Raw genomic sequence first — 14,030 nt, 5'->3', positions numbered from 1 at the left:
TTAAACTCACACGTGTAAGTGTTAAAGTAATGATTAAGTGATTAAGTTTACTTTTTCCTACCAACTTAAACTTTTGGGATAACTAGTAGTTTAAAACATTTATTAAAGTACTATTTAAAGCCTCACCAAAATCATTTTTTTTGGTTATTTTAGTAAGACAATTTGGTGAAAATGCCTAAAAAGTCTCTTTTCGAATTGGGATCCTTTCTAGTTTATTTGAATGAGAGAATATCTAATTAGTTACAGTGGGGCTATTTTTGTCCCCTAAAAAAATAAAGACAAAAATATTCTTCAAGTATAACCAACTGGATAATTTTCAGTTCAAATTAGAGAATTTTGTTCCCTCTTTTTCAGCCTCACCACTTTGATAGAATATATATATATATATAGAGCGAGTGGACAGTTAGTGAGTACTATTCACTCACAAATTGAATAAAAAAATGGTTTCTTACCCCCTTTTCTTTTCTGTTACTGCCTATTTTTTAATAGTTAAAAAAATAAAAAATATTTGAAAATGAATATTTAAATAAAATATTAAAAGTAAATTATTAAAATAATAAAGCTGTTAGAGAAGTTTTAAAAAAATAAACAGTTAAAATGGAGAAATATATATATTTTTATTCATTTTAGTAAGGCTCTAAACATATGATAATTTGACTTTTTATCTCGTTCTCATCAACATTCAACGGTCGAGTCAAAATACATTTTTTATGCAAAAAGAATTAAGATATACATATTTAAAACTCTAAAACACAGCCACTTCTTGCAACTCGGCTTGAAAATTCATCAAGTTGACCTCCTTAGTTTTTTCTGATGATTTTACATTCAAAAACATATTATTAGGTTCTAGATTACTTTGATGTAATGGCTACATAATTTATTACTTGTTAAATAAATTTCATTTAATTTTTCTGTAGAAAAGAATCGTAGGTATCTGTTATAGGAGTTTTTTATTTTTTAAATTTAATTAATTATTCAATCAATGAAAGGGAAAAATGTTTTAAAGGTTTATGAGGTATGACTTTTTATTATATCACTTATTAAGATTTAAATTTTATTGATTTACTCTCTAAATTATAATTGTTATCAAATAAATTATTTTATCCACCCCCATCAATTTTTTAACGATATTGTCACTTCATATCCAATAAAAAAGTGACATGTGTTATATTTAATAAAAATATAAATATATTACAAAAAAAAAAAGCAAACACTAGGGTGGTCTAACCACTCACAAAATTGACCTAGGGCTACCTTATTTGACTGAATAGGGGTGACCGGTAGGGGTGAAAAGGCGGACAATTAATAACCACACCAACCGTTAACCGCTTTTGAAGACGGTTAGGAAAAATCGCTAATTGCCTATCTATATATATATACATGAAACAATGTCATTTTTGTGTTTTAAATTTTATATATATATATATATATATATATATATATATATATATATATATATAATGTTGTATGTAATATGATATTATCGTATTACCATAAAAATGATATCGTTTTGTTTTGTTTTGTTTTTTTTTTCTTTTTAAAAAAAAAAATTATAAATTTTTTTCTTCTAAGAATCGGTTAGCTGTATTAGAGTTATTAACCGCTAACTACGTAGGTGGTTAGTAGATTTTACTAACCGTCATTTCACCCCTAGTGACTGGGCTGAACCTCTCTCAAGCTTAATTAGAAGGTGGTTTGGTCATAAACAGAGTTTTCTTTCAAATTTGGTGGAAGAAATTTTCTCAAACTCGGCCTATAAAAATGATATGTGTCTTTTAAGCATATAAAATATACATTTTTTTTAATAATAAAAACAAAGTTAAAATAATTTTTATAAAATCTCACGTGCATCTTACATGTTATTTTTTTAAAAAAAGTAACCATGTCATTTTATAGATCAAATTAAAAGAAATTTCTCAAACTTTGTTTGGTGGTCTGATAAGAAGTGATAAAAATTCCGATCTCTCGAACATTTTTCCCTTAACGAAGAAGGTGTGAACTGTGAACATTGATAAACTTTCCATTCCTGTACAAGTCATTTCTATATCTTTTTTTTTTTGGGAGAGAAAATCTATATCTTATTAGCTCAATCCCAGCTCTCAAATTTGAACGTTGATTCATTCTTCTTCATCCATGGACTCACTCCCAAAGTCCTTCAATCCCTACAAGCGCCTTAAAGAAGAGTTACTCTCTCTCTCTCTCTCTCTCTCTCTCTCTCTCTGATTTCTCTTTCAATTTATCTGTGTTCTCAATTTTCTCATTTATATTTTTCGAACTTTTCAGATTCGTGAGCAATTTGAGTGGATCTTCAATACTCGAAATCGCCGCGCTTTTAACAAATGTCACTGTAAGTCCGCCTCTTGTTCTATTTCACATTCTGATGTACTCCCATTCACATTTCTCTTTTTGCGCTTTCAGATTCTGATTCTTCTGCGCCACTCGTTTTCCTCCAATCCATTTCTCTGTAAGTTTCTTTTATGTAATTATTCTATTTGATATTGTTTTACTTGAAGAATTCACTCCATGTATTTCTTAGGCTATTTGATTCTCTGAGTTTTGAGTGTGGAATCGATGTGATATTTATGCATATAATGTGTTTGTTTTTTGATTTTAATTTGTTTCCTTGGATGTTGTTTGCCATAGACGCGTCGTTGAAGAAAAGTGATAATGAAATTGTTCGTTCTAAGGATTGGAGGGCTTACATGGCTACAATGGCCGTTGATTTTCTGGTCATTGTTCTCCCCGTTGTCTTTTTTCTCACCGTAAGTCTTCTCTTGTGCTCGTGAAAACTATTGCGCCAGGCTAATGAATGTGCATTTGAGGACTCTGCTGTTATTCCTACTACAGTTTGGTCAGGGTTTGAGTTATTGATGTCCGATAATCTATGAGAGTATTTTCTGTTGCATATATGTAACTTTTGATTTTGTGTTTTTGTAATGATAACTTGACAGGTTCTAGCTGATTGGACATATATATGCACAATTTTGTTGACGATGTTACTGTTTTTTAGCATTGCAGCCAAAAGGTAAAACTTGTAACACATGCTTCCCTTACTTTATTTATTTTTCACGGCAGAAGTCATTTACATCAGGTCATAATGCTATGGTATATTGCATGAGTGGATGAACATAGAACTTCCTTTTGAGAAGTAAGCATATAATTCACTTCAATATTGTATGCTCTAAGGAAAACTTGTTTGTTCTTCAATACAGATCTGGTTCTGCTTCTCCTTCCTTGGAAGGAGGGATCCATTCTCTTAAGCCAATAATTTCATCATACAGGGTATCTGTGGTACGCAGTTATATAGTTTGCTAATCATATTATATAGCTCAACTATGTTAAATATTTCCACATTAACATGTAATTCATGTGATTGAAACCATTTGCTGCAGATGATTGGAACGTGCTTGTGTATCTTGGCTGTTGACTTTAGAATATTTCCTAGAAAGTATGCTAAGACTGAGACTTATGGTACTAGTTTGGTAAGATCTTCCAAGCTGAATGCAATATCTTTTCCTTGCTGTTATCAGTTGTTTTTCTTATTTGTGAAACTCAATTGATTACTGTCATTTTGGAGTTGAACTTCTCTGTTATTCTTGACTTGTTATTGTTAAAGTGTTATTTCTAGTGGAGAACTTTTAAAAAGTGCATCTAATAATAATGTTTGATTCAGTGGCATATGCAACATTTTATTCTTGGAGAAGCCATAATCAATGAAACATAACTTCAAAAACCATCTTCCACGTTGCTGGTGTCTCTCTCAAAATTATTAGTAAAGAAAAAAAAATTTGTCCGCAAAGAAGCCCTAAATTAATGAGTTGAGCACTCAAAAAACCAAAAGAAAGAAGAACAAATGAAGTTGTTGATTGCAATGATTGGATCTATAATTAAATTAGTTCTCTATTGCATTCATTAAATTTAAAGAAAATTACTTGTAAGAAAGTTGAGATAATTAGTTGGCTTAAATGATCTTTTATATCATAGAGTACAATTCTTTGAATTGAGTGTATTTGATCAATTACATACTCATGTGGCAATGTTAAATCCGTTGGAACATGGCATGCTGGTGATCATGGGTTTTCATAACATGGTTTTATAAGAAAACATACACTTAAAAGAGAAAAAAAAAAAAAGAAAAAAAGAAAAGAAGGGTAAGCTACACTATCTATATTCAGTTGTGGTCTGGTCCAGACTTGGTTTACCAACTTGTGGTGTGAAAATTAACATTCTCCCCCCCACCCCCCCCCCCCCCCCCCCTTTTTTTTTTCTGGTTCACTCCGGTATCCTTCTCTGTCTAAGTTGGACTTAAAAAAATTAACAGACTGAACTTCAAAGCAAGGTGTCATTTTTGGATTACAGGCTGACAAACTGAATTTAGATCAAACCAAAGGTGTATGCTGTAATTCACCCACATAATTTCATTAGCTTTTTTGTTTTGTTAATGACAATTGTGTTTCGCCTGCATTTCCATCCAAATTAGCCGAGAAAACTTATAAAATGAACCACATGGAGAAAATTGTTACTTTTTAAACCATAGGTTGGCAAACCACATATGGTTTCGAAATAATTTACCCCTAAAACTTAAAAAATTCATTTGATGTTTTCTCTGCAGTGAGCATTCTGATGTTACTTTTTGGATTCAGACTAAACTCCTGATGCATCTGAAGTTCTTTACACTTTGCTGTTGCTATGTCTTCAGTATATTGCCTTGACTTTTCAATTTGATTTACAGACACTTTTCTCATGCGTTAATTTTTTTTTTCATATTTATCTTTGACATCAAACAGTGAAACTAATAGATAATAAGTAAAGAGAAATGAAATACTTAATATGAGCTTTGATCTTTTAGTTATATCCCAATTTTTATTTTTAGAGTGTATATTCTGATTTTGGAGTGTATGGTTTGGATTATTATATCACTAGTTCTCTCATTACTGCTTACAAATATTAGGTTGTAGACTCTCTCTCTCTCTCTCTCTCTTTCTCTCTCTCTGTGTCAAAATACTCTTGTGATTTTTTTTATTTGATATGTAAATTTGTTCTATTCTGTTTTAGCTTGTAGTAATCTGAATGTGTTTATGAACTAATAAATTCAAATTTAATTTTATGTCAGATGGATCTTGGTGTTGGCAGTTTTGTACTGGTAAATTCATTAGTTTCACAACAAGCACGAAATGTGTCTGCTATGTAAGTCCTATTATGCTTTGCTTCCTTTAAAATTTTTAGCACTAACTTGGTGTAAATATATGAAGGATTTGTGCCATATGTTGGTAGGGTCAGCGAATTGATATGCTCCTTGCAAGTGTTTTTTGTTTTTTTGTTAACAAATTTATGCTTGCTTATTAGACCATACTAAGTGTAACTATTTTGTATTATATGCTTGGTGGCCAGATAGTTTGAGATCAAGCAAATGATTTGCATATTAGGCTCATAATAGTTAAGGTTTGTGCTGCATGGGGTTTCTTAACTATTATTGGACAAAAACAAAAAAAGTAACTAGTGGTAAGCACCTTAAGGGGGAGGGGAAGTGCTTGTTAATGTATTAATTAAATGATTAAATTCACAATTTCTATCACTTTAAGCTTTCGGGACAATTTGTAATTTAACATAGTATCCAAGTAGAAGTCATGAGTTTGAACTCTAACTCCACAATTTATACTCTATTTTAGTTAAATATTTCACGTGTTAGTACAAGTTTGAGCTCACATGTGAAGGGTATTAATGTATTAGTTAAATAATTAAATTTACAATTTCCTATCGGTTTAAACTTCTGGGACAACTAGTGATTTATCAGTGTTCGTTAAAGATAATGGTACTATGTCTAATTGTTGTGGAATGAGGAGATCTTATGATTGTCAGATTTTATTTTTGGGGTTATGTATTTATTATTATTGCCAGTGCAGTCACTAACTTTCAAAAAGATGGGGAAGTAAGGGAATGGAGATTGATCTTGCATAAAACAATTTTCAGTGTATTTTTTCTTTGTTTTAAGGATAAGATAGCTCTCGCTTCCTTGTTCTTTTTGCTCTTTCTAACTAGATGCCTCTTTGTATACTTTCTGTGTACTTAGGGGTGCCTTACGCTTTTAATGATGTGTCGATTTCTTATAAAAAAAAAATAAGATAGCTCTCTCTCTCTCTCTCTCCCACATTTGTTTGTGCGTGCAGGGCTGTGCTTTTGGTTTTTCCTTGTGATTGCTAATTGTTGAAGATGCGTCTAAGTAGGATGCCAATCTAACTTCCACAAATTTATTTTATTTTTCTTCTAATTGTATAAAGGAAAGTTGAGTCACTTTGTGTTTGTGCTAAATAATATTAAGCGCAGCCGTGAAGTGGATAATAAGCTGCCTAATCTTTTACTCTCTGAATCCACCCTGAAGTGTCCTTCAGTTTTTTATTTTCTTTTATTATTATTTGTATGTTAAGAGTGATGAGCTTATAAACCGAATTGCAAACAGGCTCCAGTGTGGGCAACCCAAATTAACCATCTCAGAACAGGGTAGCTGAAGTCTGGTTGGATTGAGCTTGGCTCAAGCTTGAACCAATTTTTCCCAAGGCCAAATTAACCATTCTGGTTGTAATCTTGATGCTTTTCTTTTCGGTGGGGTGGGGGTGGGGGGGAATGGAGGTCATTGCAATTTCAATGATGCTGACTTTAATTCTGATATGTAAGCGTGGAAGAATATATATATGCCTAAAATTGATTGCAACCAAGCAGATTGTGTCATTTTCCTTTTGGCTGGAAATCTCTTCTCTGTTCATCATTTGTTTCCAAGCTGCTTGGAGTTAAGAGTTGACCTGGTCTTATTAATTGATATAGGCTGAACTTCGTTGTTGAAACTCGTATTTCAGGAATCAGATATCTTTATTGAAGGATTATCCATATAAAAACTATCTACCAAGACATTTTAGTAATTCATCTTTATTAGCAGTTTAACTACTCTTAGTCTCAGTCATCTCTCTGCAATCATCTTGGGTCTGAAAGTGACCACTGTTCCTTCTTTCTTATATTTCAGGCTTACTTGCTTGGTTTACTCAGCTAATTAGTCTTTTTCTTCTGATATGGAGTTAGTTCCCATATGGTATAGCTGGATGCGCTTTCACTGATCTTGAAGTAGCATATTTGTATTGTTTGTTGTGAGGTGTCTAGTTTTTTAATACTATATAACTCCAAATAGCTATTGGCATAAGTTTAAATTATAGCTCCACAGGCAAAGAAAAACACAAAAGACGGTTTATCATTGCTAGTTACATGCCCTCGCAGTTTAACACAATTGAATAACCTGAACTGGCAGATTAAGTATAACTTACGACAGAATATGATCACCATGGAAAGATAAAAAATCAGCGGTTTTGAAGTAATAATGATATTAATGGTTTTTGGTTTCCATGCTCTTTTAGGAATTGGAGGACTGCACTTCAATCTACTAGTCCGCTAATCATTCTAGGATTTGCACGTCTTGTTTCTACAGCGGGTGTGGACTATCAGGTAGATTTTTTTTTATTCATATTGCCTCTAATGTAGTTGCATATTTGTGCTGCATTATAGAGGTTGTTTTTAACACACATTTGCAAAATTGCATGTTATTGAGATAGACCATATCGCTTCTCTGTAAATGGATGGCTTTTGTAAATGTAGTTGGCAAAATCTGACCTAGCCTCTGCAACACTAATGGAACAGATATGTCCAGGTGGGTTTTGCTAACCTCATTTCACCCTGATTTATTTAGGGAATGGAAGTTTCTACATCTGTCCATGCATGTAGTAATTGGAGGTTAAATGCAGGGAGGCAATTATAAGTAGTTTTCTATATATAATAAAAAAATTTCACTAATATTATTGTTAGAACGTACAAATTCTCAAATTTTACTCTCATTTTGGTCATGTTCATATCATCATACATCATAGAACTTTAGCTATTTCTTATTAAGATTTGTGGAAACCTACTACATTAAGCTGATTTTCATATTAATTTTGTCATTTAGATACTCCCAAAAGATTTACATTTCTTCGGTGGTATGATGAGACTGAAGTTTATGATCCTAAACAGGAAAATTTCTCGTGACTACAATTCATGGTTCGTTTGTAGTGCTATAAATTGGCCATGTAATGCTGTATTTGCGGGATAATAAGAGTCTTATAGTTTAATTTTCTAATCTTATTATGTGCTTATAAATGAGGTCTGTCTGCTTATTTTTCCTTGTAGGTTCATGTGGCTGAATATGGTGTGCACTGGAATTTCTTTTTCACACTTGCAGCCATATCCATCCTTACATCCACAATTAATGTTCCCACACAATATTCTGGAATTCTTGGTTCATTAGTTCTAGTAGGTATACTTTCTATTGAATATGTTTATATTTATGTCTTTGGAAAGATCATTTTTTAACCTTATCAGATTTTTTATTATTCAGGGTACCAAATTTGCTTGATGCATGGGTTGAATTTGTATCTGCTTTCCAATGAAAGGGGAATTGACATCATCAGCCAAAACAAGGAGGGAATCTTTAGCATTTTCGGTGAGGATCAAGTTGAAATGCTTATAATGGTTGGATGATTGGCCATTATTTTCATTAGTGGTGGAGTGAATGCTCACTGTTTTTAACATTGCAATTTAATTTTCTTGGCATGGTTTAAGTTATATTTTCAGGCGATTATGGTGGTTCACAATATTGAACTTTTACAAAAATTCTGTGATTTTTGTTGAGTTCTGGAAAGATGTTAAATATTTTATTTAGAATATTTGAAATTAAATCAGAAAGAAGAAAAGAGAGAGAGTGGTGTAAACACTTTAATCAATCATCAGTTAGAATAGTTGGGGGGTAAATTTGTTGATTAGCACAATACATGAAGGTGGACGAACATGCATGCAATAAGAACTTAAGGGTCTCCTTGAGTTAATCTTTTTGTTAGTAGCTCTTACTCATTCTTACTGCATGTATTATGTTTTTTTTTCCCGAATATTGATTGTTTTTATCCCCAGGATATTGGGGTATGTACCTTCTTGGTGTCCAGTTGGGTAACTATCTATTTTTTGGAAATGGAAAACATTCGTCTACTATGTTGAGAAGCAATAGATGGGCCAGGATAAGAGTCTGGGTTCTTGCTCTTCTGTTCTGGTATGGTCTATATAATGCTCGTAATTTCTACCATCCTTATCAACAACACTTTAAAAGTGACTTTCTAACTCTTTCTCTAAATTTCTGTTTTAGGATAATAACTCTGCTTCTTGACAGATACGTTGAAAGAGTTTCTCGTAGAATGGTATAATATCCAGCTCTCTTTAATTTTCTTATTTCTATAAGTGTTAGGGCACGTTTAGTACGTGGAATAGACCCAACGGAATGGCTATTCCTATAAGATAGCCATTCTTTTGTTTGTTGCACACAATTCCTAGAAATAACTATTCCCTTATAAAGGTGAATACATATTTCTCTAAAAAATGAGAGGACTAGTTATTTCTTGAGGAATAGAATGGGTTTTTCAAAAAATCTTTTTTTTTTTTTTTTTTTTGCAAACCTAATTTATTGATTTCTAAAATAAAAAAAAAAAAAAAAAAAAAAAAAAAATCACAAAACATTCTATGGGTGGCTGATCATAGGGGTGGTCTTGGCTCATCGGGGGTGGGCTTGCCAAGGACACCCGTCCGTGGTGTGACCATTCCTGTGGTTTTGCCATAGTAAAATAATTTGTTCCATTTTTTTTTAATTAATAATTTTTTTTTTTTTTTTTCATATATATCTTGGATATTTGAGTAATTTTTGTACAATTCCAATGAGAGTATATGTGTTGTCACCAAACTACATAATAGAAATAGCAATTGCATTCCACCTTTCATTTCTAGTAATAGTTATTCATTTTCCTCATGGAATAACCATTCAACATACCAAACGTGCCCTTAATGTAACAATATGCATTAGTGTGTGGAAGAAAACTAATACGAACACATTGTGCAGTGCAATTTGACGTATGTTTCTATGGTATTGGCCTTAAACCTACAGGTAATCACATGCCCCTTTGATTCATAAATATAGAGTTTGATGATATTTTCACTCTCCTAGTGTTGAAGTCATCACATATTGTGGATGTCTGTTAACACAGCACAAGATCAATTATTTTAGGAGATATATTAACGTAGTGAACAGATATTAAATGGATAATGTGTCTATTTCCTATTCATTGAATTTTATTTTCTTGGAATAATAGCGATGGTTCTTTAATTCACTCTAATGAATAAATTGTATGTCACATTCCAAAGTTCTTCATGGTAATGTCAGCCTACTTGTGTTAAATTTTTATTGATACTATTTTCTTGTCTGTTTAGTTACATGTTGAAGAATAGATAGGGAAGTTGGAAGGTATCTGTGTAACGACCTAGGAAAAATATTACTCACATTTGCGCTATCACTATGTTGCTCTAATACTATTTGTAATGACCTAAGGAAAGCCATCTGTGTTATTATGACTAGTCAATTTGGAGCTGCCTATAATCACTTATAAAGCTTAGTCTTACTTAACAAGGAACTAATGTGAGACTTAACACCCATGAATGCCTTTATAATCTACTCACTCTCTGTGGATTATTCGTTTTCTCAATGTAGGACTTGGGTGTTACAATTTGGTTGTAATATTGGTAATTCATAGGGGTGTGAGGAATAACCATCAAAATTGAATACTTCCAAGTGAAGAGAGCTACTTGTAGTGACCAAAAAGTTGTTAAGGGATACGCTGATTTTAGTCCACAAGTGTTTGTAGGTAAGTTTCAGCATGTGAATCCAATAGGCTAGAGGGTTGATAATTTCATATGAAAATATGTCCAAGGTTTGGAGGACTACGAGTTTTCCTTGGACCTTTAATACGGCAGTCGTGGGCTAAAGTTTGAACACTTATGATGTTAGGATACTGGAGGAAAGGTTCATGTTTGTTTGTTGATTAGGTTTGACCAAGCTTGAGGTATAAAGTAAAAAAAGGATTTAGTTTTCAGAATCCTAGTTGCATATGCTTTTTAGGACTATAGCAGAAACTCCAAAGGTTGAGTCTTATAGTTCATAAAAGGACGGGTTCGGTTTAGGGTTTTTTTTCTTTCTTGAAGGGGCTAAATTTTGGTTCTCTTTAAGTTGCATGAGTAGTAGTGTGGGGAGCGAGAGAGGCGGAGGGAGAGAAATCAGCCATGCCTTCCATATAATTCATTGAAATGTATATCTACTAAAACACTCAATTCTTTTTAATGAGTCTAATCTATCTTCATATGAGTACAACAAAACGTATATTCATACTTATGCTTTGTTTGTTTTGGTATAAAATATTCTCTCAATGGGAATAATTTTAATAGGAAATATTTTCAAGAAAAATAAGTTACTTATTTTCTGTTTGTTTTGGTATAAAATTCTCTTGACTGTTTAAATATATTGTTTAGTTCATGATTGTTTTCACAAAGTATTGAATTAGGGAACCACACTATTACCCCAAACTGTCACTCCTTTTGCAAAGCCCTCATCAAACTACAAATCTCAGCACTTTTCCCCTCAAATCAAAGTTTTAGTGTTACTTTGTGCCTTCTGTTAACTTTAGGTGTTAAATTGGGTATGTGCACCTGACCCCATATAAAATACAAAGTTGCCACTCTTTTTGGTTATCATTTTTTTTTTTTTTTTTTTTTTTAACATGACATGGGCAAATTTTTACCTTTAAAAATGGGTCAGGTGCACTTGCTGTGCATGCGAGACTTTTCCCATTCAATTTAACGGAGGGGAAAAATGTAATTGGTTTGTATTTTTTGAGTGTTATAATCTTGATATGGAAAGTAGATGTCTATTGTGCATCCTTTTGATCGATTTCAATTTGAAGTATCTAATTGTTCCCAATCAAAATATCTCCTCTTTGGCAGGTGCTGTCTGTCCTAATGCTTTCTGATTATATTCCTGGAAGTATAACTTCTATTCTGGAAGAAGCATTTAACCGGAACTTACTGGGTGCATTTCTCCTGGTAAACAAGATACCCTATGTAAACGTCTTTTCCCTCTCAAGCTCGAAGTAACAATCTATTTTCTCATTTTCATTTGCAGGCAAATCTGCTCACGGGGCTGGTAAACCTGTCTGTGGATACCCTGTCTGCATCATCACTCTCAGCCCTTTCTATCCTTGTTGCCTATGCTTCTATTTTATCAACTGTTGTTGGGATTGCAGATTTTTGTGGCATTAGGCTAAAATTCTGGTAGAGTAATTAGCCATGGTCTGTAGCTATTTTTCTTTTTGGTAAAAGCTATCATTGAAATGACCAAAATTCTCAATGCAAATCCATGTGCCTGGCAAAATTGTTGAAACTGATCCCTGAGAGTTGATGCACCTGGCTTGCCATTTCCAAGATGATACATTATAAAGCCCTAGGAATGCAGAGACTGATGATGGAACTCATGGTCCCAATGGCACACATTACACAAGATATCAGGAACACCCATTATCTTGCACATGAAGATGCTTGTTATTTCCACGTTACCTTATGGAATCACTCGTATTATTTATAGATCAATGATTATATTTGCCCATTTATACAAAGCAGAACAAAAACAATCTACAACTCGTACTTGGATGTCTTTCTTCTTTCGTATAATTTCTGGCGTACATGTGCTCACATGTTCAGTGAAACGGCACAAGGAGATGAAACAATTAGCCAATATCATAAGAGAAAAATAAGGTTGGGAATACAGTTTGAGATGTGAACGTGGGCTAATTGCTGTTGAAAATGTACTATTTTCGAGAAGTGAAGCTGATGGTCACATGGATTACCCTGCATAGTCTGATGGCTTGGGACATGGTCCAAGGTGGACCACCCTCCATGTCCGCGTCACCAGATAGGCATGCAACAGTCAACAGAGTTTGTAATCTCTCTTTCATAATTTATGTACTCGATCTCCTCTATATGCATAGCCCTGGGACTATCAAACATAATGTAGAACAAAAAGATGAGCCTAGAATCAAAATGATAGGCCTAATGTGTGATGAGAAAAGCAAGCTAAGCTATAGCATCTGAATGCATATAATTGTGACTTTTTTTTCTTTTTTTTTTCTCTCTCTCTCTATTAATAATAATGCAGACATGGGGACTGTAGCGTATGCAAAATAAATAGCTTATCCTTTTTGTATTGAGGCTGCCACCTAATTGTTCTTTTGCTAATAATTTTCTTCTGTAAAATACATTTTGTAGCAGTGCATGCCCATTTCTGGACAAGTACTATCCTCTATCTAATTTTTTTTAATCATTTCCCAGCATTTTTAATTTCTTATCACCGTTTCCTTGAGGCTTTCATTGGGTACTCGAAGAGTTTCTTTGTTGTGGTCTGTTCATCTCTTTTCGGTAGTCAAAGTGAGTAATATTCAATATCTTAGGATTCCGTTTTTCTTATTATTATTATTATCTTTTTCTCATTTTCATTTTGTTTCCAGGAAACTTGAATTATTTTTGATTGCTTTCACTATTGGGTAACATGTTATTGTTTTGTTTTAAATACATTTTATTGGTTGGTGAATGTTGATATTGAGGTATATTGGATTTTGGGTATTGGCAAGAAAATAATAATAGAAGTCCGAAAAATAATATTTAAAAAAGCACAAAAAAGAAAAAATTGGTGGTGTGTACTGAAAAAAAAAAATAGTAATTGAATTGAATAGCCCCTTCAAGTTTCTGAGTTCCATGCAATTATTGACAATCGCAATTATGTGCGAATTAAATAATATTGAAGTTAGAGATTCCCATAGCTTTACGTTAATGATTATGGTAGAAAAGGACTAACCCGTCTGCTAATGCTTTTTAAGTTTGGTTTTAGCTTTCTAGCAAAAAAATACAAATATTAACAAGCAATTCAAATGCTTTTTTCCTTTATATCACATAATGATTAAAATGGTAAATACACCTAAAAAAAAACATTAGCAAAATATTTCTCCGTGCTTGCAACTTTTAGATAACGGATTTCACCCACAGTATTGACAAAGACTTTCCCTTAGCTGCTTTTGATGATCATAGCTATGTAAGTG

At 32.8% G+C, this 14,030-nt stretch overlaps 1 protein-coding gene across 1 annotated transcript; it reads left to right on the top strand.

Moving 5' to 3' along the window:
* The first annotated feature begins 1,951 nt into the window (after positions 1-1,951).
* Positions 1,952-12,580, top strand: LOC132175539 (transferases, transferring acyl groups). Its single transcript, XM_059587508.2, has 17 exons — positions 1,952-1,992; positions 2,097-2,183; positions 2,284-2,347; positions 2,419-2,464; positions 2,644-2,762; positions 2,952-3,025; positions 3,213-3,291; positions 3,393-3,482; positions 5,114-5,187; positions 7,401-7,488; positions 8,206-8,332; positions 8,414-8,518; positions 8,983-9,118; positions 9,212-9,263; positions 9,956-10,000; positions 11,887-11,985; positions 12,065-12,580. The coding sequence occupies exons 2-17, from the start codon at positions 2,134-2,136 to the stop codon at positions 12,215-12,217; spliced, it is 1,401 nt and encodes a 466-aa protein (XP_059443491.2). The 5' UTR covers positions 1,952-1,992; positions 2,097-2,133; the 3' UTR covers positions 12,218-12,580.
* The last annotated feature ends 1,450 nt before the right edge of the window (positions 12,581-14,030 follow it).

This window comes from Corylus avellana, chromosome 3, assembly GCF_965113065.1.
Source record: "Corylus avellana chromosome 3, dhCorAvel1.hap1.2, whole genome shotgun sequence".
NCBI classification, from domain to species: Eukaryota; Viridiplantae; Streptophyta; class Magnoliopsida; order Fagales; family Betulaceae; genus Corylus; species Corylus avellana.
Note: the sequence above shows the minus strand (reverse complement) of the source record. Positions and strands in the feature narration are given on the sequence as shown.